Source organism: Antennarius striatus, chromosome 24, assembly GCF_040054535.1.
Source record: "Antennarius striatus isolate MH-2024 chromosome 24, ASM4005453v1, whole genome shotgun sequence".
Taxonomy (NCBI): domain Eukaryota; kingdom Metazoa; phylum Chordata; class Actinopteri; order Lophiiformes; family Antennariidae; genus Antennarius; species Antennarius striatus.
In genome coordinates, this window is record NC_090799.1 from 427,493 (window position 1) to 449,879 (window position 22,387).

The 22,387-nt window shown below is 49.7% G+C and overlaps 2 protein-coding genes across 2 annotated transcripts; both read left to right on the forward strand.

Annotated features, from left to right (window-relative positions):
- Window positions 1-121: 121 nt before the first annotated feature.
- On the forward strand, window positions 122-8,779 carry LOC137591665 (SLAIN motif-containing protein 1-like). Its single transcript, XM_068309800.1, has 9 exons — window positions 122-703; window positions 1,970-2,250; window positions 4,288-4,431; window positions 4,507-4,620; window positions 5,144-5,290; window positions 5,879-6,316; window positions 7,316-7,474; window positions 7,545-7,821; window positions 7,890-8,779. Exons 1-9 carry the CDS (start codon window positions 318-320, stop codon window positions 7,948-7,950), a joined length of 2,007 nt encoding a protein of 668 aa, XP_068165901.1. The 5' UTR covers window positions 122-317; the 3' UTR covers window positions 7,951-8,779.
- Window positions 8,780-15,453: 6,674 nt separating this feature from the next.
- On the forward strand, window positions 15,454-21,819 carry fam171b (family with sequence similarity 171 member B). The gene is made up of 8 exons (XM_068309632.1): window positions 15,454-15,697; window positions 16,447-16,680; window positions 17,584-17,676; window positions 17,808-17,966; window positions 18,045-18,215; window positions 18,349-18,465; window positions 18,560-18,683; window positions 18,759-21,819. Exons 1-8 carry the CDS (start codon window positions 15,472-15,474, stop codon window positions 20,071-20,073), a joined length of 2,439 nt encoding a protein of 812 aa, XP_068165733.1. The 5' UTR covers window positions 15,454-15,471; the 3' UTR covers window positions 20,074-21,819.
- Window positions 21,820-22,387: the final 568 nt, after the last annotated feature.

Below are 22,387 nucleotides of genomic sequence, written 5' to 3' on the forward strand. Positions count from 1 at the left end.
TTGTCACGAAACGAAAGCATTCCATTTCAAACATTCTGCTCTATAAAACTAGAGACGTCTCGGATGCGGTGCGCAATTTGTCCTCACAGGTGCAGCACCTACCTGAATCAGGCTGGTGGTTATGGGGGCGGGGGGTGGGTGGATGTTGGGTGGAGTCACATAAACTGCCCCAGACAGGCGCACTAGACAGATTACCACCGCGCAGACAGAACCGCAGCAGCGCGGTTCCACCTGCCCCGCATTTGTCCCGCAGACCGGATGTGCGGTGAAGACCCCTGGAACCCCCGCAGACGCGTTTGAAGCCAGCGTTTGGTGCAATGGAGGCGGCGGTGCTGAGCCCCGCGGTGATGCCGGAGCTGGATTTCAGCAGCAGCCTGGACGCGGAGCTGGAGGTGAGGAAGCTGCAGGAGCTGGTCCGGAAGCTGGAGCGGCAGAACCAGCAGCTCCGGAGCCGGACGCACGGCCCGCCCCCGTCCCCGACCTGCGGGGGCTTCTGCCTCCCCAGCCCGGTGCCCACGCTGCTGTGCCGGTCGTCCTTGGAGGAGCCGTTCGATTATTTCCTCCACATGGGTGAGGATGGAGCGGCCGCGTCGGAGGAGGAGGAGGAGGAGGAGGAGGACGGATCCGAGCCGTCGGTTCTGGATGAGCTGGAACTTCTGGACCTGGATTCCCTGTCCGTCTCGGATGAGGCCCCTGAAACCTGGTACCGGTCCGCGTTTGGTTCCATTTGTTGCTGCGCTCCGCGCGTAGAGGCGTTTGATTGTGCGTGATTTGTGATTGTGTTTGGATGAAACCTCCACATCCGGTCCGACCCCCCCCCCCCCTGCTGGGGCGACACAAAGCAGCTCACCTCTGGAGTGGGGGGGGGGTTAAAGCCATTCTCCAGGACACATTCATATCCGGACGGGTTCCTCCATGAGACACAGATCCGAACCATCGACCCAGATCTGAGTTCAGCTCCAGAGCTTTAGAAGCGGTCACGTGACCCTGCCTTATAAATCAGAAGCTGAAGGATGTCAGCAAATTGTTTGATTTCTGTCAAAACGTGTTCAATTAACAGTAAATGATCAGAAATGGAAAGTAAAAATATTTCCATCTTGATGTTCAGGACTGACTTGTCCTCTAAATAAATTCAGTAATTTTCTGTCGTCAAACAACTTTAAATTCAGCATGAACTGCCCTAAAAGCTCATCTAGAAGGGTTTTACCCTCCATCCTGTCCCACCGTCCACAAAGTTTTATCTGGATCAGAGCCGTATCAGAAAATCATCCCGATCAACATGGGAACAGAACACTAGTGTTTATGGGATGAGACTGGTGAAGACGTTGGTATAAATCAGCTGCGCTGAGCGAGAAGAGAGACGAGTCCGACTGACGGGCCTGGAAGGGTTTCCTCCTGCTGTACAGGTGTGATCCAGATTCTTCACCTGCAGCACAATCAGAGTTATAGTTAAGTTACTGTGTTCATAACTCAACAAGCTGAGGTCTGCCCCCCCCCTTACCCTAACACCCCCACACCCCCCAGGCCAGACCCTCACCTGATGCTGGGGAAGGTTTTGATCTATAATTCAGTTCCCTGCATGCAGGAGGCGTTCAGGGTTAGGGTTTACAGTGAGTTTACAGCGACTGAAATGTGAGTGGACCCCATTGAATCTGTGGCGTTCCTGGTCCCCAGAGGAAGACCCCCCGAAGCTACAAGTATCAACCCCAAACTGTTCTTGTTGCTCCACCAGTAAACCAAACTGGTATTTCTACGTCAAACGATCGGATCAATCATTTAACAGTTCATGGTTCCCAGAGGATGGACCTCAGAGATGGTCTTGGTTTCCCCTGAACGTTTCCTCCAGCTCCACCAAGTCCTCCTGTGAATCATTTCTGGGTCCAGATGATTTGTTCAGATGTCTCAAATAGCTGTTGATGGTCCCCAGAGGATGTTTCATTCAGCACGTTTCACCCGTGTCCTCATCCAGGTTGTACGTGTCCCCCAAAGCCAAAGACTCCTCCGATGACTCCCCCTCGGCTCTCCACTGGTGCCGCCAGAGTCTGGACTCCCCCCGGTCAGAGGTGGAGGCCGCCAGGAGGTCGCTGACCCTTCGGCTGGAGCAAGGTAGGACTGTTGACACGCCGCCTACAGGAAACCAGTTCACACCTTCACAGAAACCAGTTCACACCTTCACAGAAACCAGTTCACACCTTCACACAAACCAGTTCACACCTTCACACAAACCAGTTCACGCCTTCACACAAACCAGTTCACACCTTCACACAAACCAGTTCACACCTTCACAGAAACCAGTTCACACCTTCACACAAACCAGTTCACACCTTCACACAAACCAGTTCACACCTTCACAGAAACCAGTTCACACCTTCACACAAACCAGTTCACACCTTCACAGAAACCAGTTCACACCTTCACACAAACCAGTTCACACCTTCACAGAAACCAGTTCACACCTTCACACAAACCAGTTCACACCTTCACACAAACCAGTTCACACCTTCACAGAAACCAGTTCACACCTTCACCCAAACCAGTTCACACCTTCACACAAACCAGTTCACACCTTCACACAAACCAGTTCACACCTTCACACAAACCAGTTCACACCTTCACAGAAACCAGTTCACACCTTCACACAAACCAGTTCACACCTTCACACAAACCAGTTCACACCTTCACAGAAACCAGTTCACACCTTCACAGAAACCAGTTCACACCTTCACAGAAACCAGTTCACACCTTCACACAAACCAGTTCACACCTTCACACAAACCAGTTCACACCTTCACACAAACCAGTTCACACCTTCACACAAACCAGTTCACACCTTCACACAAACCAGTTCACACCTTCAGACGTGTTGAGTCGTTTCTTCTAACCGGAGTCGCGTGAGAATAAAAAGTGACGTCCAGAGACATTAATTCGGTAGCGGCTAGGCTATTAGCAGGCTAACGCTGGATCCCCCTCATGGCTTCACTGACTCTAATTGGCTTCATCCATAATCCGCCGCTGCTCTGCAGCATTGAGTGGATCAGGTGTGGGTCACATGACCTTCATGTCTGATCCATCGTGGGGTCGGGGGAAGAGGACGGACGACGGCTACCGACTTCCTCTCAGGATAAAGCGTCACATGGCATGGGCTGATCACACACTGGAGCCTACAGACCGGCGGCTTTGGTTTGGACTTCAGCGTTTCCATGGTTACCTCATCCGTCTGACTAGACTTTAAGAATAGATTCTAATCCTGAGATTATCTACGTCCGACCAGGAAAAGGCAGATTGAGGCTGTTAATCCAGATGTTGGCCAGAGCCCCCGTCTGATCGATGAGCCTCTTTGATTTCTGTTTCGTTGTGGGGGGGCAGCAGGGGGCAGCAGGTTGGAACAATCTGAAGCCTTTAAGGAGAGGAGGCTCACCTGCGTGGGCGGGTTGGTGTCTGCACGCCAACCCCCCCCCACAGGTTCAGAATAAAATCCTCACCTCCACCTCAGGAGTTGTGTTAGCGTTGCTAACGATGGTTTCGTTTTACACGTTCCTGCATCCGCGTTCCGTTGCCCCCCCAGACGCCTCGTCAGCATTGGGGTCACGGCGCTCGACCTCTGGCTCGGCGCCGCCGTCTGAAGCCGGCCCATATGAGCGGCTCGTAGCAGACGGGCCCCCGCACCGTCTCGGCCCCCGCCGTCTCCCTCGCGCCTGAAGTCGAGTACAGCGAAATGGAGAGGCGTTGCCATAGCAACAGTTGTCATAAAAGAAGCTCACCCCCGCGTTCATGCCTAAACGGCTCGTATTCACATTGGCAGGTAACGGGGGGGTAACCCCCCCCCCACCCCGCCTGCTCAGAGAAACACAAAGAAACTCGTTTTTCTTTCTTTTTTTATCATTCGTCTTTTTTCCCATGATTCCCGGCAGCTGAGCTTCAACCCGGTTCCCTCCTCCGCGTCTATGAATAGTAACCGGGGGGGGTGTCACCGCCGCCACCGCCGGTCCAGCTGCAGCCCCCCAGCAGCTGCTGTGGTGAACGCCGTTTTGTTCGGGATGCGTTGAAAAGAGCGTTTGGTGACAGTCGCCGCGGCGACGCTGAGGTCACAGCTGAACCATCGCCGCGGCGACACTGAGGTCACAGCTGAACCATCGCCGCGGCGACACTGAGGTCATCCGTGTTCTGCATGAATATTCACACGTTTGCATCATCAGTTGAGCCGGTTCGTGTTTTGGGGGCGGTTATTGTGGGACTTGGGGTCACGTTCGGCTCATGATGGGGGGGTTTGGGTGTTTGTTTCCTCAGTCTCCAGGTGGCGTAGCTCCCTGTCCAGCCCCTCCCCCTCCACCTCCCCAGCCCCACCCCTGAGCTGCGTGGGCGGAGTCTCACCCATCACCTCTTCCCCTTCGTCCAAGCCCTGCTCCACCCCTCAGTCCTCGGATCGTCACGGTAACCACACGACACCCCCCCGACAGCGATGGGGTGATTTCCTCCGACTGACTCGTCTTCCTCCTCCCCCCTCAGTTCCGTCCCTGCCCCCCCCCCTCCACCCGGCCCTCCATCGGACGCTGAGCCCCGTGGGGAGGGAGCTCTCCCCCCTGGCCGAGAGGACCCCCCTGTTCCTCCCCCACAGACGCAGTAAGCTCCGCCCACCGACACAAACCCAGTTCTACTGTCATCGGGGTGTGGATGCAGGGGGGGGGGCGCTCGCTGCAGGACTGGGTCAGCCTTCAGATGTTACCTCAGCTCGTGGGTGGGAGGAGATGCCCCCCCCCCAGTTACAGATGTGAAACTGAAGCAGCCCCTTCGTGTAAAATCTATGAGTGGAAACCTGCAGCTCCCCAGAGATAATCCTGTAGATGACCTGACAGACGTCACTGGAGTCAGACATCAGGAACGTGTTAACCTGGGGGGGGGTTAACCTCTGATAATATTCCTGCTTCACTGCACTTTAATAAGCTGGAATAGAGAGGAGGACCCCCCCATGTTCATCAGATCATTCATCTTAATGTAAAAGAGACTCCAGGGTGGGGTCTTATTACTGAGCTGCCAAAACTGTGTCTGTCTCATTTGTTTAACACCGCTGGGGGGTCAGAAAGGGTTAAAAAGAGAGAGAATGGGGGGGGGACTGAAAGACACTCTTTTTATTTCCCTTCTGAAGGTCGTAGTCTCCGGCGCTCAGCCTTCACCCCCCAGTCTTCCCTGGACAGCGACCTGGGGGGGTCGGACGACGACTCCTTCGCTCTGGGGGGGTACAAACTGCAGGACCTGACCGACGTCCAGGTGATGGCGCGGCTGCAGGAGGAGAGTAAGTCACCGCCGTCTAACACCCAGACGCCCGGGGCGACCCCCCGTGGGTAAAGGGGGTGGGGTAAAGGCCTGTCCCGCCATAGCGACGCCTACCGACGCTCGTCCCGTCCCCATTGGCTGATTTTTTAGCGACGCGTGACCTCATGTTTGACGAATTTGTTCAATTAAAGAAGAACGTTTCTGATCATGTTGATCAAACATGTTGATCAGACATGATCAATGGTAAAAAATCATTTCTGAACGCTTCTGGTCAATCTGTACCTTTAGCTGTCTTCATGTGAACTCACTTCCTGTCTCCACCCCCCCCCCCAATTAATATTTAACTGTGGCACCAGATCTCAGAGCTCATCGCTACTTCAGCTTCATTAACCCCCGGAGGTGTGTGTGTGTCTGTGTGTGTGTGTGTGTGTCTGTGTGTGTGTGTGTGTGTGTGTGTGTGTGTGTGTGTGTGTGTGTGTGTGTGTGTGTGTGTGTGTGTGTGTGTGTGTGTGTGTGTGTGTGTCTGTGTCTGTGTCTGTGTGTGTGTGTGTGTGTGTGTGTGTGTGTGTGTGTTGTGCACCATGTCATCACGTCTCGCCCCCCCCAGGCCTGAGGCAGGACTACGCCAGCTCGTCGTCGGCCCCCCCCCGCCGCAGCCAGAGCTTCACCTTCCAGCTCAGCGCCGCCCCCGACCTGGAGGAGGAAGACGAGGAGGACGACGAAGACTACGGTCTCCTGCCCCCCCCCCAGCCGCGCCTCGCCCGGCTCCCCCACTCACGCACCTTCTCCAGCCTGCGGGACTGGAGAAGAAGCACAAGTTCCCTGTCCACCCCCCCTTCCACCCCGCCCACCCCCCCGTACCCTTCCGCTGGGTTCACCTTCCAGTATCTGGGACCGGGACCAGGACAGGGACTGGGACCAGGACCAGGACAGGGGCTGGGACCGGGACCAGGACAGGGGCTGGGACCAGGACTCGGAATGGGACTGGGCCTGGGACTCGGGGGCCTCTGTACAACCGAGTCCCAGGTCTTCAGACCAGGATCAGGTGAGAAAAGACGACTCGTATTTTTAGAGCAGGGCATTAAAACTCAAGGCCCGGGGGCCGAATGTGGCCCTCCATATCATTTAATGTGGCCCCCAAGAGCACAAAAGGTCAGAGAGTCTAAAATCAATAGGTCAAAAGTGTGCTTTGACCAAAACTACATTTCCCACAATGCAGTAGTTCATCCCATCTTAACTCTGACTAAACGTAGTGAACAAAGTTAACGTCCTAACTTGTGTCTGATGTTATTTTTCTTTATTGATTGATAGTTTGATCCTTGATTGATGGAGTTCTGTGGGTTTAATAACCTGACAAATGAAAAGGATTTATGTTAGAACAGAGAAACAAACAAACATGTTTTTTCTGTCTAACTGTAATGTTTGGAACTAGAATCAGTCAGAAATTCACTTATTTCAGTGACATCTGGCCCTTTGAGGGCAGACATTATGCTGATGGGGCCCCCAGTGGGGATGAGTTTGACCCCCCCTAGTTTAGGGTCTCTGCTTTTAGTGTGTTGAATTACTTTCTGGTCGTCCCACGTCAGTTTTCCCCCTTTAGACCCCCAGACGTCCCAGCCCGGTCCCAGTGACCCCACTGAGGGTGTCTTCCTTCTGTGGGTCTAATATTTACGTGTCTTTGTATAATTGTGTCTGTTGGGGGACCGTTGCCATGGCGCCCAGCCGAGTTTGAGAGTAAGTGGATGTTTTACACTGAATTCACCCTGATGAGACTCCGCCTACATTTAACCCATTCATTCATCCGTTCTTCTCATCAGCCCCCCCCTCAGTGAGGTAATAATAACCGTCCCATCCTGCTGAACCAGTACCGTTGAGGTGTTTCCCCCCTGACACCAGAGCCTTTGATGGGATCAGAGGAAGGGTTGGTCCGTCAGACTGGGGACACGGGTTCCAGTCTGACGGACCACACCGACTGGACCAGCCAGGCCTGGTCAGCCCCACAGACTTCTGGGTAATGTGTGTCCTAAACGTTTTATTTTTCCAGATAAGCTGCGGAGGAGCCTGCCTAACCTGGTGAGAGCTCCCAGCATGCCCAGTGTGCCCGTTCCCACCGCCCCCAGTGCCCCCAGTGCTTCGCCCTGTTTGCTTCGCAGCAGCCACAGCTTCGACTCGTCCAGCGGACCCCCCCGCCTGCACTCCTCCAGTAAGACGCCAGCTCTGGTTTTATTCGCTCTAGCGGCGGGGGGGTCGCTCACATTTCCCTGTCGGCTCAGTTCCCCCCCCAGGACAGCTGCACCTCAGGGTCCAGAGCGTCGGGAACTTCGCCTCGTTGTCACGGCAACCGCTGAAAGCCACCGCCTACGTCAGTCCCACCATCAAGGGCTCGCCCTCCCCCCAGGGGGGGCAGTGTGGGTCGGGCAGCGGGATCCCGATGCTAAGTAAGGCCCCCGCCACACCGACGACGCCCCGCAGCAGCCTGCCCCGCCCCGCCTCCTTCATCGGCAGCACGAGCAGCAGCCCCCGCAGCAAGGTGGGCCAACCCCCACGAAGGTAAGGCCTATCATGGGGGGGGGTCCTTGGTTACTCGTCAGCTGATTCTGTATTTCTTGAACCTTCAGTTTAGCCACGCCCCCAAAGAGCCTCTCCCCCCTCGGCACCTGGAGGGACGGCTGCTTCTGACCCGCTGGTGGGGGGGTGCAGTGGCGCCCTGCTGGCGGGGGTGACTCACTACACCTCGACTGCAAACGGACTGTTGGAACGGGTTTGGACCAAAAGTAGAAGACGACCCCCCCCATCCGTTCAGCCCCCGTTCACACGGAATGCGTCTGGAAAAGGCGGTCGGTCGTTTCCTGTGCCAAGGGGGGGTCGTTCCCTGCTGCTCTTGTGCAATAAGCCCCCGTCTGTAGGGTATTAGTGATGCTAACGTGCTAACGAGGGCTAACAGTTTCTATTGACCAATCAGGTGGCTGCTAGCGCCAACGATGCTGCTAAGACTCTAATCGGTCCGTGTTCGTTTGGGCACAGGTGTCATTTTTAAAAGCGGGATGTTTAAGTATGTTTTTGTGTAAAAGCTAACTATTAAACATTAATAATAATCTACAGATCAAACATTATTGACTTTTAAATGTGACCAAAAGGAAAACGTCTGAATGTGTAAAATTGTCCGACCACGATGTCACGAAAACTTAATTTGTGCAAATCAACACTTTAAAATGTTTAATCACTTCTGTCTGTTCTGATGGCACTTTGTACAAACATGGTTTTATGTTGGTTCACCAGTGCTTGCACTTCTTGTACATTTTGTCTGTTTAACACTCAGTGTAACACAGATTCATGTAACACAGATTCATGTAACACAGATTCATGTAACACAGATTCATGTAACACAGATTCATGTAACACAGATTCATGTAACACAGATTCATGTAGCACCTTCTGTAATATCTCACCTGTATTTTTAAACGACCGCCAACGCAAAATCTGACAATTTTGTTACTGTGATGGAAAGAATGAGTGAAATATTTTAATAAAATACCTTGAATTTAAAATCTTTCCGTGCTTTTTTGAGTTGAACGTCAGCTTGCTTCAAATAGTCCAACTTTATTGACACAAGTGTCAGTTTGACAGGTGGATCTTGCAGCAGGGTAATGTCGCCACCTGTCGGTAGGATTTGAAATTGCTCTTTGACCCACTTTAGACTTCAGAATCAAATGAGCATGCGCAGAACTTCTGACGCCTTAATTCTTCGATCTGTTCAGTTTTAGTTAATGAAATAAAATATTCAAAAGCAAATGGTGTAAAATGTGGAGCTGCTAATAAATAAGTCAGCCTGAGACCAGACTCTAGTCTTCAGTGGAAATGAATGTTTTCTGGTCTCAGGTTCCTGCAGCTCGTTAGCAGAGATTATTTCCACCTGTGAGCTTCTCCTCAGCTGATGCTGATTAAGAGGATGTCTCACCGTCTACTGGGTTTGTCTTCATGTTGATATGTGTGTACGGCCGCCAGGGGGCGGCAGTAGCTCACAATCACAATCACAATCAGAAGATAGTTTATCGCCAGCTACAGTAAAGTTTACCCCACGAGGAACGTGACGCGGTGTGGGTGCGTTAAAATGTGGAACAGAAGCAATAAGGAGTAAAAGAATAAAAAACTATTTACAATTTACGTTAAGGTGAGCTCAGTCCACTAAGTCGTGTGTGTGTGCACACACACACACACACTCATACTGTATGTATGTGTGTGTATATATATATATATATATATATATATATATATATATATATATATATATATATATATATATATATATATATATATATACACACACACACACACACACACACACACACACACACACACACACACACACATGATTTACTACAATATGTACTAGAGTGGACTAACAAGGGATTTGGTTTGGGTTTGGGTTTGAGTTAAGGGTGGGGTTAAGGTTAGAGTTGGGGTTGGGGTTGTCCTTGGAGTTAGGGTTAGGGTTGCTGTGCAGAAAGATTTGGGGTTAAGGTTGTGGTTAGGATTGTGGTTGGGATTAGGGGATTAGGGTTAGGGTTTTGCTAAGGGTTACAGATAGAGTTGGGGACACGGTTAAGGCTGGGCTAAGGGTTGGGGTTAGGGGTAGGGTCACATTTTTGTCCTGCAGGAAGACTCAGGGTTAGGGCTATGGTTAGGATGGGGTTGTGGTTTGGGTTAGGGTTTGGTTATGGATACAGTTAGGGTTCGGGTTATGGTTAGGGTTGTGGTTGGGGTTAAGGTTAGGGTTATGTTACGCTTAAGATTGATGTTGGGGTAAAGGTTGGGGTTAGGATTAGGGTTAGGGTCACATTTTTGCTGTGCAGAAAGACTCGGGGTTAGTGTTGGGTTACAGTTACAGTTAGGGCTAGGGTTATGGTTGGGGTTGGGGTTAGGGTAAAGGTTGGGTGTGGGGTTGGGGTTATTGTCACATGTTTGCTGTGCAGAAAGACTTGGAGTTAAGGTTACAGTTATATTATAGTTGGGGTTGGGGTTAGGCTTATAGTTAGGGTTTGGATTGGGGTTTGGATTACTGTTTGAGACAGTAAAAACTAGTTCAGGCAGACTCTCCACACTTTGGGGACAAAGACTAATTTGATCACGTCCGTCCCATCTTTGATTGTATATTTTTCCAAATGAGTTCCACATGTAACAAACTGAGTTTTACTTCTTTTTTTCTGCTCCTTTTTGCTTCAGTGTTTCTTTCTGCCACCTGTTCAGTATCAGGTGACAGAGACTGAAGGGAGTCCTGCCTCCGTACGAGTCTAAAGACTTTCATTCATGAGAATAAAGACCAACCTGCGCAATAAAAAAATGAAATAATAATGATTTTTAAAAATGTGTATTTGTTGGGACAAATAAATCTGGTTTTTATGTTTAAAACAAAAATGTTTGAGTATAACCTGTCTGTTGTTTCTAACATTTATTTTACTTTATTCCTCTTCAAATACCTTGATCTTTAATTTATTGGTACTTTTCTGGGTTTTGTTTCACATTAAACAAACATTTTAGATTGTCATGAGGTTTTGTAACTAGAGGGATTCAGACTCAATCATCAGAATCAATGAGTTTCACCTGAGAGCTTCTCCACAGCTGACGGCCATCAAATGGGGGAAGGTTATAAGAAGAGGAGATTGGTTCAGTGTCTCCAGAGATTCAACACCATCAGTTGGGTTTCTGTGGGTCTGGTTGGGGGGGATGTTTCTTTAGTAAAAGCTCAGAAACTTGTGCATCCAAAATGATCCACTTGATTTCTAGAACTTCTCCTTTTAACTGACTTGAAAATCCAGTTTCTACTGGAAACTTTCAAGTGAACCTCAGCCGATCGATTTGATCGATCATGATGGGTTCTTCTCATGTTGGTTTAAATAACAAAAGCACCTCAGGGTTGAACCTAAATCCACCCTCACAAGTCATGAACTGTTAAAGAAATCAAAGTGAATCTTATTTATTTTGGGATGTTTTATCTGTTTTAACTCATTCTAGTTGGTTTTAATTAACCTGTCGCCAATTAATCCCAAAAACGGGACCAAGACTTAAAACCGAGACTTAAAACAAACACCAGGAGCCCCGTTTACCGACAGAGGGACACGCAAACCTCAATGACGTAACAGCGTCCCCCGTCGTGCCAAAGATTGCCACACAAACAGACATCTCACTCTTTTCACGTTTCTTAGTGAAAACTGCTCTTCAACTCACTACATGGGTTTAGATGTTTGAAGACTCCACGTTGGTCCCCAGTGGAGATAAATGACCAGAAACCAGGAAGCATGCAGTCTTTAATGCACTAGAACTCAGGGACAAAGACTTAACAGTCTACCGGAGGCGGCTTCGAGTCTTGCTGCTGCCATAGAAGCCGTTGAGAGACATTTGGTTCCTAAAGTGAATGTGGTCACAGAACGTCATGAATTCATCCAGAGAGCAGCGACCAGATGAATCCATCAACCAGTTCTGAGCTTCCCTGAGAGAGTTAGCAACTTTTTGACAGTTTGTTGACATGGAGGAACAAATGCTTCGTGACCAACTGATTGAACGTGTTGCAAACGCATAAGAGAGACTTTTACTAGAAGCGGATCCAACACTAGTCTGGGCTACGGAACGCAGAATTTTTCTCTGATGACGCATGACGCGTTAGGCCACACCATACCCAAAGAGGGTCTTCACCCGTACCCAGACAGGGTCAAAGCGGTGGTCAAGGCCCCAGCTCCACTGACACTCCTCTTGCTTTGTTAGACCTTCCCTCGTGGTTTAGGAAGTTCATTACTGGTTTCTCTACCATGGTTGAACCTCTACATGCAACACGTAGAGAGACCTCAAATGGAATTCTGATGCTGAAATGAAAAGTCTCATAGTTGAGAGCCCTGCTTTGGCTCTGTATGGTCCTGGGTTGCCTATTTATGTGACTACTGATGCCTCTGATTATGTAGTAGGAGGTGTAATTAGCCATCTTCAGCCAGGCATTGAAAGATTTGTGGATTTTGCATCTAGGGCATTGTCTCCTGCAAAAAGAAATATTCCAATGTCGAACGTGAAGCACTTGCGTGTGTGAGGGCTGTACAAAAAGTGGAGGACTTACCTGTGAGGTCATCACTGTGCTACATACAGATCATCTCACAACATTGCTCACGTCCAAAGGTACCGGCCCTGTTGGACTGTGAAATGCGAGGTGGTCAGCATGATTGCTGTGCTACACCTATATGTCGTGGAAAGCTGCCTGTGACGGCAGACTGTCCAGACATCCACTGCCTGCCACTGGTGAACCTGACATGGAACCAGGTGTTGTAGCTACTGTCTACCAGGAATCATTACATGCTATTTGTCTGATTTCACTGCTGCTGGTGACAATTGCCCTGAATTGACTCAACTATGTCAGCAGACACAAAAAGGCTGGCCAAAGTGCAGAAAGAACATTGCAAATGGACTGATGTCCCGCTTTCTGACAGGAGATGAAGTGGCAGTGGATAACACACTTATCATGAGGGGTATACAATGCTTGGTTGTGTCTACACCACTACATCCCAAGGTGGTAGACCTTGCACATGAAGGACACCAAGGAAAAGTTGGCATCACGCAGAGACTGTGTGACATGTATTGGTGGCCGCAGATGGACACTGTGGTGGAGAGTCTTCTTAAGACAGGAGAAGTTACAAAATATTTATTGGTCAATTCAAATCATACATAGGTTGAGAGAAGTCCGACAGTGTCATTGATGATGCAGACAATGCCAACAGATACTTATGTAACGAGATCTCTGGTAACGACATCCAGGGAGTCGAGCTAGCCCTCAACTCAACTGAAGTCTTTGTCGAGTTCTTATAGCCAAGCTCTGCTGTGTGTATGCATGTGGTGGGCGGTTACTGGACTCACCGGCAACTGACCACATGTCAAACCGAACCCATGTCGAACTGACATACGTCATCTTTGTAAAAAACGTTATGCAAGTATAGTGATAAGTCTACTGCCAATACTCATCTGAGTCCAGGAAGAGCAAACACTCTGCCTGACATCAAGGTCACATAGTCCCTACGACTGTCAACTTCTCGAACAAATTTCAATTTGTATTTTATTATTTTATTTTAAACATTCCAGCACAACACCAACAAAACTCGTGTGTGCCAGTACAATGACAAGACAGTGAAGACTGCTCCAATATCCAGATGGGAAAAAGTGGCTATTGATATAACCGGGCCATATGACGATGCTTGATGGGATTGTCATTTTCCCATTACACTCACAGACTATTACAGTAAATGGCCAGAAGTGGTATTTGTCTCCAATGTTACCACAGGGGTGATCATTTATGTCAGTAGTCAAGGTAACCCAACCGGTCTCATTTCTGACAATGGATGCCAATTTACCTCCCACGAATTTGCAAAAATTTTGAGAGGAAGAGATCAAACATGTGTGCTCCAGTGTTTACTACCCAAGAGCAAATGGGGCAATAGAGAATTTTAATAGGGTACTGGAAAAATAGGTAAACCATGGAAACAAGCTACAACCGTTCTAATTACCGGTTTGGGTCGGTCACTGTTCCCCGGTGTTGCTGATTGATCGTGCACCTCCTCATGCAACTACAGGAGTCAACTGGAGTTACTCAGAAATAAAAAGATGCGTACAAAACTAAATCTCCTTCCCATGTCACTCAATTGTGCACGATACAAACTAGTTAGAACGACTGTGACACAGAACCAACAAAAGAGAAAGAAATACACAGAGGAGCAGAAGAACCGTCCAATAAAAGACTCTGTCCGTGTCCGTTGACCTGAACATGATCACAAGGGGGCGTCATGGTGGTGCAGTGGGTAGCGATGTCGCCGCACAGCAAGGCGGTTCTGGGTTCGAGTCCCACTCTGTGTGGAGTTTGCATGTTCTCCCCGTGTCTGCGTTGGTTCCTTCCAGGGTGTCCGACTTCCTCCCCCCTCCAGAAACATGCGCTTCAGGTTGATTGGCCGTTCCGAATTGACCATAATAATGAGTGTGTGTGTGTGTTTGTGTGTCTATGTGTAGCTCCGCGGTGCACCAGTGTGCCCGGGCGTGACGGATTTACAGAACTGATGACTGTTGTTCGAGAAGTTGGACCTAGTACGTACCTTCTAATGGAACGCGTCAAGGCTGACGTGCTTCCCAAAAGACACTTCAGCGTGTACGACACAAAATGACACGCAATCTGATGAAGTGAAGCTGCCAGAGAATCCGTTGAACCTGAACCAGTTCCTAGGCGGACTGAGGGTCAGTAAACCACCAGTGGTTAGCAGTTTGTAAGAGGGAAGTGAACTTTGAAATACTGATAACATGGAAAATAATAAGTCTTTAAATGGTACTAGACCGTTTAAGTTTCAAGTTAACCTCGTTACGTTCACACAAAGTATTGCTTCAAGAAAAGGGGAACTGTTGTGTCCTGTTACAATCATAGACCAGCTGAGGGCGCTGTGACTGAGTTGAATGCCTTTCAGCTACGTCCTTAATTCACTTTACAAAGGGATAGAATACCACTTAGTCTGAACAGTCACACACCACATAAATTTTAGTGGGACGGCTAGAAAACACACGCAGGAGGTAGTTTCAAATCACCTTTGGAGGTGCGTTCCAATGTCGTCGCTACAGCAACCTGTCACATTGACCAGTAATGTGGCCCAGTCTGAACAGATCAGGATCCTTTTGGACACTTGTTAAATACGGTGTGAACGGTCAGCCCTAAAAATCTGATATGTTTGGAGTCTGACTGGAATCCGATTTGCCTGCAGTCTGAACGCAGCCTGAAATGAAATCAAGAGGAATCCTAAACTAGTTGTGACTCTATGAATTTATTGTTGGGTATTTTTTATTAGTAAATTATTCACATTTTTAATCATTACTAAAAATAGACATGTGTTAATCTTCAGATGCCATCTGGAGTCTGGTTTAGAAGCCTCATATGAACAATGAAATCATCTCCACTGTAGAGAGTGATACCTCCTCTCTTCACACACGATCTCCGTCTCTCACGCCCAGCCTCAGCACCAGCGCATCCTTTCTCCGCGGGGTTCACACCCTGCGAATGCGCATCAGCGTAGGAACCGCGAGTGGATGAGGCCTTCGTGACTCGGACGAACACCGCGGGACCTCCTTCTCCTCCCTCCCCCCACCTCGTCTCTCGCGGTCCGTTATGTCTTTGAGCCTGCTCCCCCTCTCGCCATGCCGGTCCTCGAACGCCTCACGCCGCTCCTGCTGCCGTTGCTGCTGCTGATTTTCTGCCTGGATGTGTCGGTGAGAGCAGCGGGGGAGGGCGGCCTGCCCTCCTCCTCCTCCTCCACCTCCTCCTCCTCCTCTCCGCTCTGGGACAATGGCCTCACCGTCGCGGGTGGAGACCCGCCCGCCTCCGTTCCGACCGGCCCGGGGCGCATCATCAGCCCCTCCGCAGGTAAACAGAACGGAGGAGAAATAATAGAGAGCAGCAGAGGAGGGGGGGGGGGGGGGTGAGTCACATCTGAGTCAGTGTCCCTCCCCAGGCTGGGTTTACTCCATCATTAAAGTATATATTAGGAAGAGCTCTGCTGCAGGTTTACACTTTATTATCTTCAGAAAGATTTCAAAAGGTGCGTTTGAGGCAATCAGACATTACTGCTTTCAGTTCACAAGACAAAATCGAGTCTTTCAATCTGATGAGATTCTCATCCATCCATTTTTCTGAGCTATTGATTAGATATTGGATGTGATTCACAGACAGCCGTGTGCGATAATCAGATTAAACTAATGTGAACATTTGGGGGATTAGTCTGTTCTGTTGGGTTTGAGCAGGTGAGGCATTCAGGGGCAGCGTGGTAATCCTGATGCAGCATGTGATCTGTTCTCCTCTGGGTTTATTTACACCAGGTGTTGGCAAAACGCCTTCCAGGTGACATCACGTAGGAATATTTCTGAAGCTGAAACGTGAAGTTGTAGATTTTTCTTTTCTACCTCTCGTTTATTTTTTTGTTTCCCGCTGAACTGCCTCATGGTTTTTTCACGTGAGGGAAAGGTCACCGGTGCTGAGCGGGGGCCGCGGGGCGAACGTTTCGCGTTCGGTGAACGGCTCTGATTTCTGCTGTTTGTCTCCAAGAGAATAAATAAAGTTGTGTCGTTCAAAACAAAACGATTTAAAGGTCCGATTGACACGACTTCTCCGTGCAGACACCCGCTTCACCCTGAAGGTCCTGGTGAGGGACGCAGCGACGCGTCAGCCGCTGCCGGGGGCGACGGTGGGCGTGTACGTCAACCACACCCTGACAAGCTCCGCCCAGACAGGGGAGGGAGGGGAGGTCCTGCTGTGGGCGGCGTTCAGCCCGGGCGTGGGTCTGACCCTGCTGGGCAACATGCAGGGGTACGTCCCACGACCTCTGACCTGGAGAAGTAGCAAGAGGCCGAGTGAGTATCGCCTCTCTGGGATGTGTGTGTGTGTGGGGGGGGTAAATAAATAAAAACAAACACAAAATGAATGACGATAAAAAAATTCTAAATATTTAGTTGCATAAATTAAAAGACGTCATTCTGAAGTTAAAGATCTGCATCTGAGACAAAAATCAGGCGCTTCCTTTTAGTTTACACACACCTGCATTATTCATGTTCATTACAGATTGATGTGTGTGTGTGTGTGTGTGTGTGTGTGTGTGTGTGTGTGTGTGTGTGTGTGTGTGTGTGTGTGTGTGTGTGTGTGAGAGAGAGAGACAACACACAGCTTGTCTGAGAGGTTTGTTCACGATCAATAATCCTTCGGTTATGAAGGGTTATTGATCGTCTCCACGGCGACGTGGAGTCGGGGTCTCCTCCACCGACAGTCTTTGTCCTGCCCCGGATAACATCCAGAGGGGGGGGCGGGGGCTCGGATGGGATGCACCAATCTCATGATGGAGGGTGGGGGTAACGGGGGTAAAGTGGGGGTGAGTCTGACTGCAGCGTCTCTCCCTCTGATCGGACTCAGAAACAGGGAGGTGGCATTTTTCAGCGCAGGGGTGTAAATCATGGGAGGGGGGGGCAATAAAGAGTGTCATCTGTTGGGATCTGCCCCACTCTGCGTCATCAGAGGCGCCTCCCTTTGTGCTGCTGAGCCAGACAGATGAACCCTAACACAAAAGAAAAAAAAGGTCTTTCTGGTACTACCGCCACCTGCTGGTGGCACCGCGGGACTACAAGTCAACACTTAACAGTTTTAACGCAAAAAACTACCAAAGAACAAAATCTCGACTCACTCAGTGCCTCAGAAAGTACAAACTTTTATGTGGAAGAAAACATCTTAATCTGATATTATTATCATTATTATTTGTCCTCCAGTTTTCTCCGCCGTCACGTTGCTGCTGCTTCCTCACAGTCAGGGGAACGTTTGGCTGTTTGAGGACTCGGTTCTCATCACGGGGAAGTTACCTGGTAAAGTGGAAAATAAAGTCCATAAATATACAAAGATTTCAAAAGACTTTTGCTCAGGCACATTTGCGGTAACTTCCTTGTACTGACAGGAACATTTATTTTTACTTCCTGTGTTTACTTCCTGTTTACAGACAGCTCGTCTCAAACGAAGGTCACGTTCCCCAAGAACCTCCTCACGGTGCCCGATCAAAACGTCTCCACGGTGACGGCGTACTTAACCGTCCCACAGCGCCACCTGGCTAAAGACTGCACCAACTGCACTCCAGGCATCGTTAGCAGTGGCAGATCAGGTTAGCGATCATAGCAAGGTGTTGCTAATGTGTCCGTTAGCTTGAGAGGTAACGCCCCTGACTGTTCCCGTCCCACAGGGTTCAGGACGGTCGAGCTGAAGCCGTTGGCCGCCGTCAGCGTCCTGTTGTACTCCAGCGGCAACGAGCTCCAGGTGCGAGGACCCATTCAGATCAGCCTACCGCTGGGACCCGGGACCCGCCTCAGGGCCGCTGACACCCTCCCAGCCTGGGCCTTTAACCTAAACACAGGTGATCGATAAGATTCAGCGACTGGAAGTTGGGTTCTCGACCCCCAGTCGGTGGTTCTGCATGTGTTCGATCCATAGCGCCTCCTGTGAAGCACATGAACGTCACATGAAGCTGCTGTTCTTTATTTTTTAAGGTTCCTGGGAGAATCAGGGTCTGGGAATAGTGAAAACCGTCGGCGATGGCCTCGTGTGGACGTACACCGCTTCCCATCTTGGCCACTGGATCGCCGCCCCTCTACCCTCATCGGACGGTACGCAGTAGATCAAGTCCCTCAGTTCATGTAGATACAGCAGTGTGTTAACGTTTGGACTGATGGCTTTGCGTCTGTAAATCTGACCCTCTAGATTACGTGGGACATGGAAGTTCTCTGGACTTCATATCCCACCACAGCTACCTGTTGCTGGGTCTACTGGGAGGAACGCTGGCCGTTGTCATCGGACTGCTTTCCTTGCTGTTGTGTCACTGCGGGTAAGAAATCTCCTGTTCAGAATTCAAGGAACCAGACATCTGTTCCATCCTGATGAAATATTTTCTCACAAACAGAAGTTCCCAGCGAGACCCCCGGAGGAGGACGGCACGCTTCTCCAAACTCACGGTGGTGAAAAAGGACCAAACCACCTCCACCCACATGGAAGAGGGTCTGCTGTTCCGCTCTGGGGACAACAGCCTCGCCTCCTGCAGCGTCCAGAGCGAACCTTTGTCCACGCCGAGACACAAGGCCAACTTCAACATCTACGTAGAAGATCCGGGGGGTCGGCCGGCGGCGCCTTTCTATGAGAACATTCCTCCGGATCGGATGAAAGGTCCCCAGCCGACATCGCATTACATCAACAGCGACGAGGTGGCTCGTCTGCGGGAGAAGACGGAGCAGAACAACATGAACTCGGACGCTTTCTACCAAGACAAGCTGGTTCACATCTACAACCAGCCGGTGGCCATCATTCAGGCGCCGGAGCTTTTTGGCGCCCAGGAGCAGCAACTGTCTGGCTGCAAGTCTGCCACTTTCCCACGAAATGGAATAGAGTTTGACGCTCACACTGAGCCCGCAAGTAAAGACAGCTACACCCAGACGCTACCAAAAGTCCCCCACCACCATTCTCAAAGTGGTGGTGGCCCACAGCAGAGCAACCAGGACGAGCCCCAGCCTCTGGAGACTCCCCCCCAAAGCCAAGGCCCCAACACTGTTTGGGGACGCTACAATAACCTCCTGGAATCCTCCGTCTCGGTGCCCGGGACTCTGAATGAGGCAGCTGGGATGGAGGCCTTCAGCGGGGGCCACGGCGTTCCTGGCGAGCTGCAGGGGATTTCCGAGCGCACCTTGCTGGAGCTGACCCGGGGCAAGCCCCTGTCCTCACACCCCAGGGCTTGGTTTGTCTCCTTAGATGGAAAACCGGCGGCCCAGGTGCGTCACTCCATCATTGAGCTCCAGAGTCGCCACCGCCCCCCGAGCAGCAACGACACCAGCCTGGACTCGGGGGTGGACATGAATGAGCCTTTGCAGAACATCCGCGAGACGGAGCGGGACAGGCCTTCGATCAGGGCCTCTTCCCTGCCCCACCACAGCCGAGGGGGGCGTTACGGGGAGGAGCAAGACCTGAGTAGCAGCGAGAGTGGCACGACGGCCACCTGTACCCCCGAGGACCCCTCCCTGAGGAACATCTTGGACGGGAGCAGCGGGGCAATTCCCAACATCCCCGAAGAGCGAGACGGGATGGACACCTCCAGTGCTCAGGAGGACAGTGAGTCGAGGGGAACCCCGCCCCCACGGCGCCTGAGGAAGGTGAGGGAGAAGGGGAAGACGGACAAGAGGGGCGCCAAACACGTCCGGGAGGGGCGACCTCTGACCAAACGGAGTTAGACCAGACTCACGCCAAACGCCCATCAGAGCTTCTAAATGTCCCGTCAAACACTCGAACCATATTTTTCCCACGTTTTGCCACCAGGACTTGTTCCCCACTCGTGTCCGACAGGCATCGTTGTTGTTGATTCGTCTGATTGTACAACTTTGCCAAAGAATTCACGCGTTAGCTCGTTAGCTACAGCAGGAACGGCGTCACGCTGCCGTTAGACAAGCGCGCACACATTTCATTCTCCTGAATCTGATCACCAGCGAGATCCTTCACAGCAAAGTGTCCATGCGAACACGATATCCCACAGTTCCCAGTGTTGGCATTATGGTCTGTACCTTGTACCGCCTGGAATCATGAAATATGATGACTTTAGGCAGTCTTTGTCTACTTTTAGTCCAATTTGGTGACTTTGCAGGATCAAAACGGACGCAGGTCTGTGTGTAGCGCACTAATCCTCACCATGAATGTCTGCTGTAAATTAAAAGACAAGCAGAAGCTTTCCTGGCTTGCAGTACGGAACATTTTGGCTCATTTACTTTAAATCAAGGAAATGGAAACATGGAATCTGAGCATTTGTAACCCTTGACATGAACTACTCCTTTATAACGGAGTAAGAATGGAACCTGTGATTATTTTAGGCATCGCTCATGCATTTTATTTGCGCATCTTGTGGTAAACAAACACAAAACATTTTTTTGGGAGATTTATGAGACTGTAGAGTGGGAACATTCAAATTGCAATAGAAGGAACGGAGGCTGAAATATTCATCTTTGTCTCCCCAATTTATGAATTCATCTTATCATCTTTTTTAAACAACTTGTAACATCTTTGGGGTTTGGAGTCTGGTTTAATAGCCAAAAACAACAACATTTACCTGTTAATCAAGAGTGACTTTGTAAAATTAGGGTTAGGGTATCTAAAATGTGTCCCAGGAGATGGATTTGGATAATATCTAAGACAGTTTTGATGAACTTCCATCAATTTCATTCTTTTTGGCGCCCAGGTGAGGAATTCTGCACCTTCTGGTCAATTTGTATGAAACATATCAATAAATATTGTTTAAATTCTCTCAGGATGAATTTGTTGAATTGTGGTTATCCCTAAAAGTCTCACATCAAAATTTCAAGTTCTCAAACTTGAGCTAAGCTAGGCCTGTTAGCACGCAGACGTATTCACGCTACACAGTGCAGACATTACGTCTTAGCACCACCATTCATTGTCTCAGTCCTCGTGCTGCGATGCTACATTAGCATTTACATTAGTGACAGCCCCGCTTAGCCGCTAGCTTGGGCATCAGATCTTTAACGCGTGTATTTAAACATGACTCACACAGAAAGCACAGTACACTTTAATATGAGAACACTCAGTGTGTAAATACTGTACTACAAAGATGATTGATTATTGATCATCGATAAAGTCTGGATCAAAAAAAAAAAAGACACAAACACCAGAAAACATCCGCTAGCAATATTTACAGTTAAACTCCACGTTTGCAGCCACAATTTGACCGTTTTTAGTCTTCCGTCATACGACTGTAAATTTTTAAAAGTGTTTTTTTATGTGTGAGACTGTGTGCAGCGATCACATGTTCTTTTATATGTATATAACGACTCGGCATCTGTTTTGCATCATGTGACTGTCGGACGTGTTCTCGCTGAACGTATTCGTATTGATTTGACGTCTTCTATATCGTGCTCCTCTCGTTTCTTTCCTCTGTAACGGTGGTCGTGTCACTCGTCTTAGCTTTTTGTGTGCTGAATTAATAAACTATTATTAATTATTAACCTGCTCTGTTTTTATTATAAGTTGAGTTTTCATGACTCTGCATCCTTTTCGGGCCAAACAAGGACATCTGTTTGCACAAACTGTCCTGTTCTGTGAATACCAGCAGGTTTTTGGTTCAGATCTCTTCCGGTTGGTTTCCATGAACCGACCCGTCTGTCAGCAGCTGGATGCTGGATCAGGACTGACGAGGCCGCGTTGGGTCGTGATCCAGCACCACCTGATGGGAACACGTTTCCTGAAGAGCATTTTTCAGCGGAACAATAAAAGCACACGGGATTGGTCTCCAGCGGCTCCTCCTGACACACATCCCGGGCTGGGATCGCTTTCCGCCGCACGTTTCCCGATCCAGACCCGTGATTGGTCGGCTTGGGGTCGGAGGTCAACAGATGGATCGTTTCCTGTCCGCTCATTTTGGTTTGGCGCAAAACTCACAACATCTGCAAGTTCTGCTTCTGCACAAAACAAGTTATTTTAGATTTTACATGTCAACAGGTGTTCAGCGAAACACTTCTACATCATAGAATAAAAATAAATTAT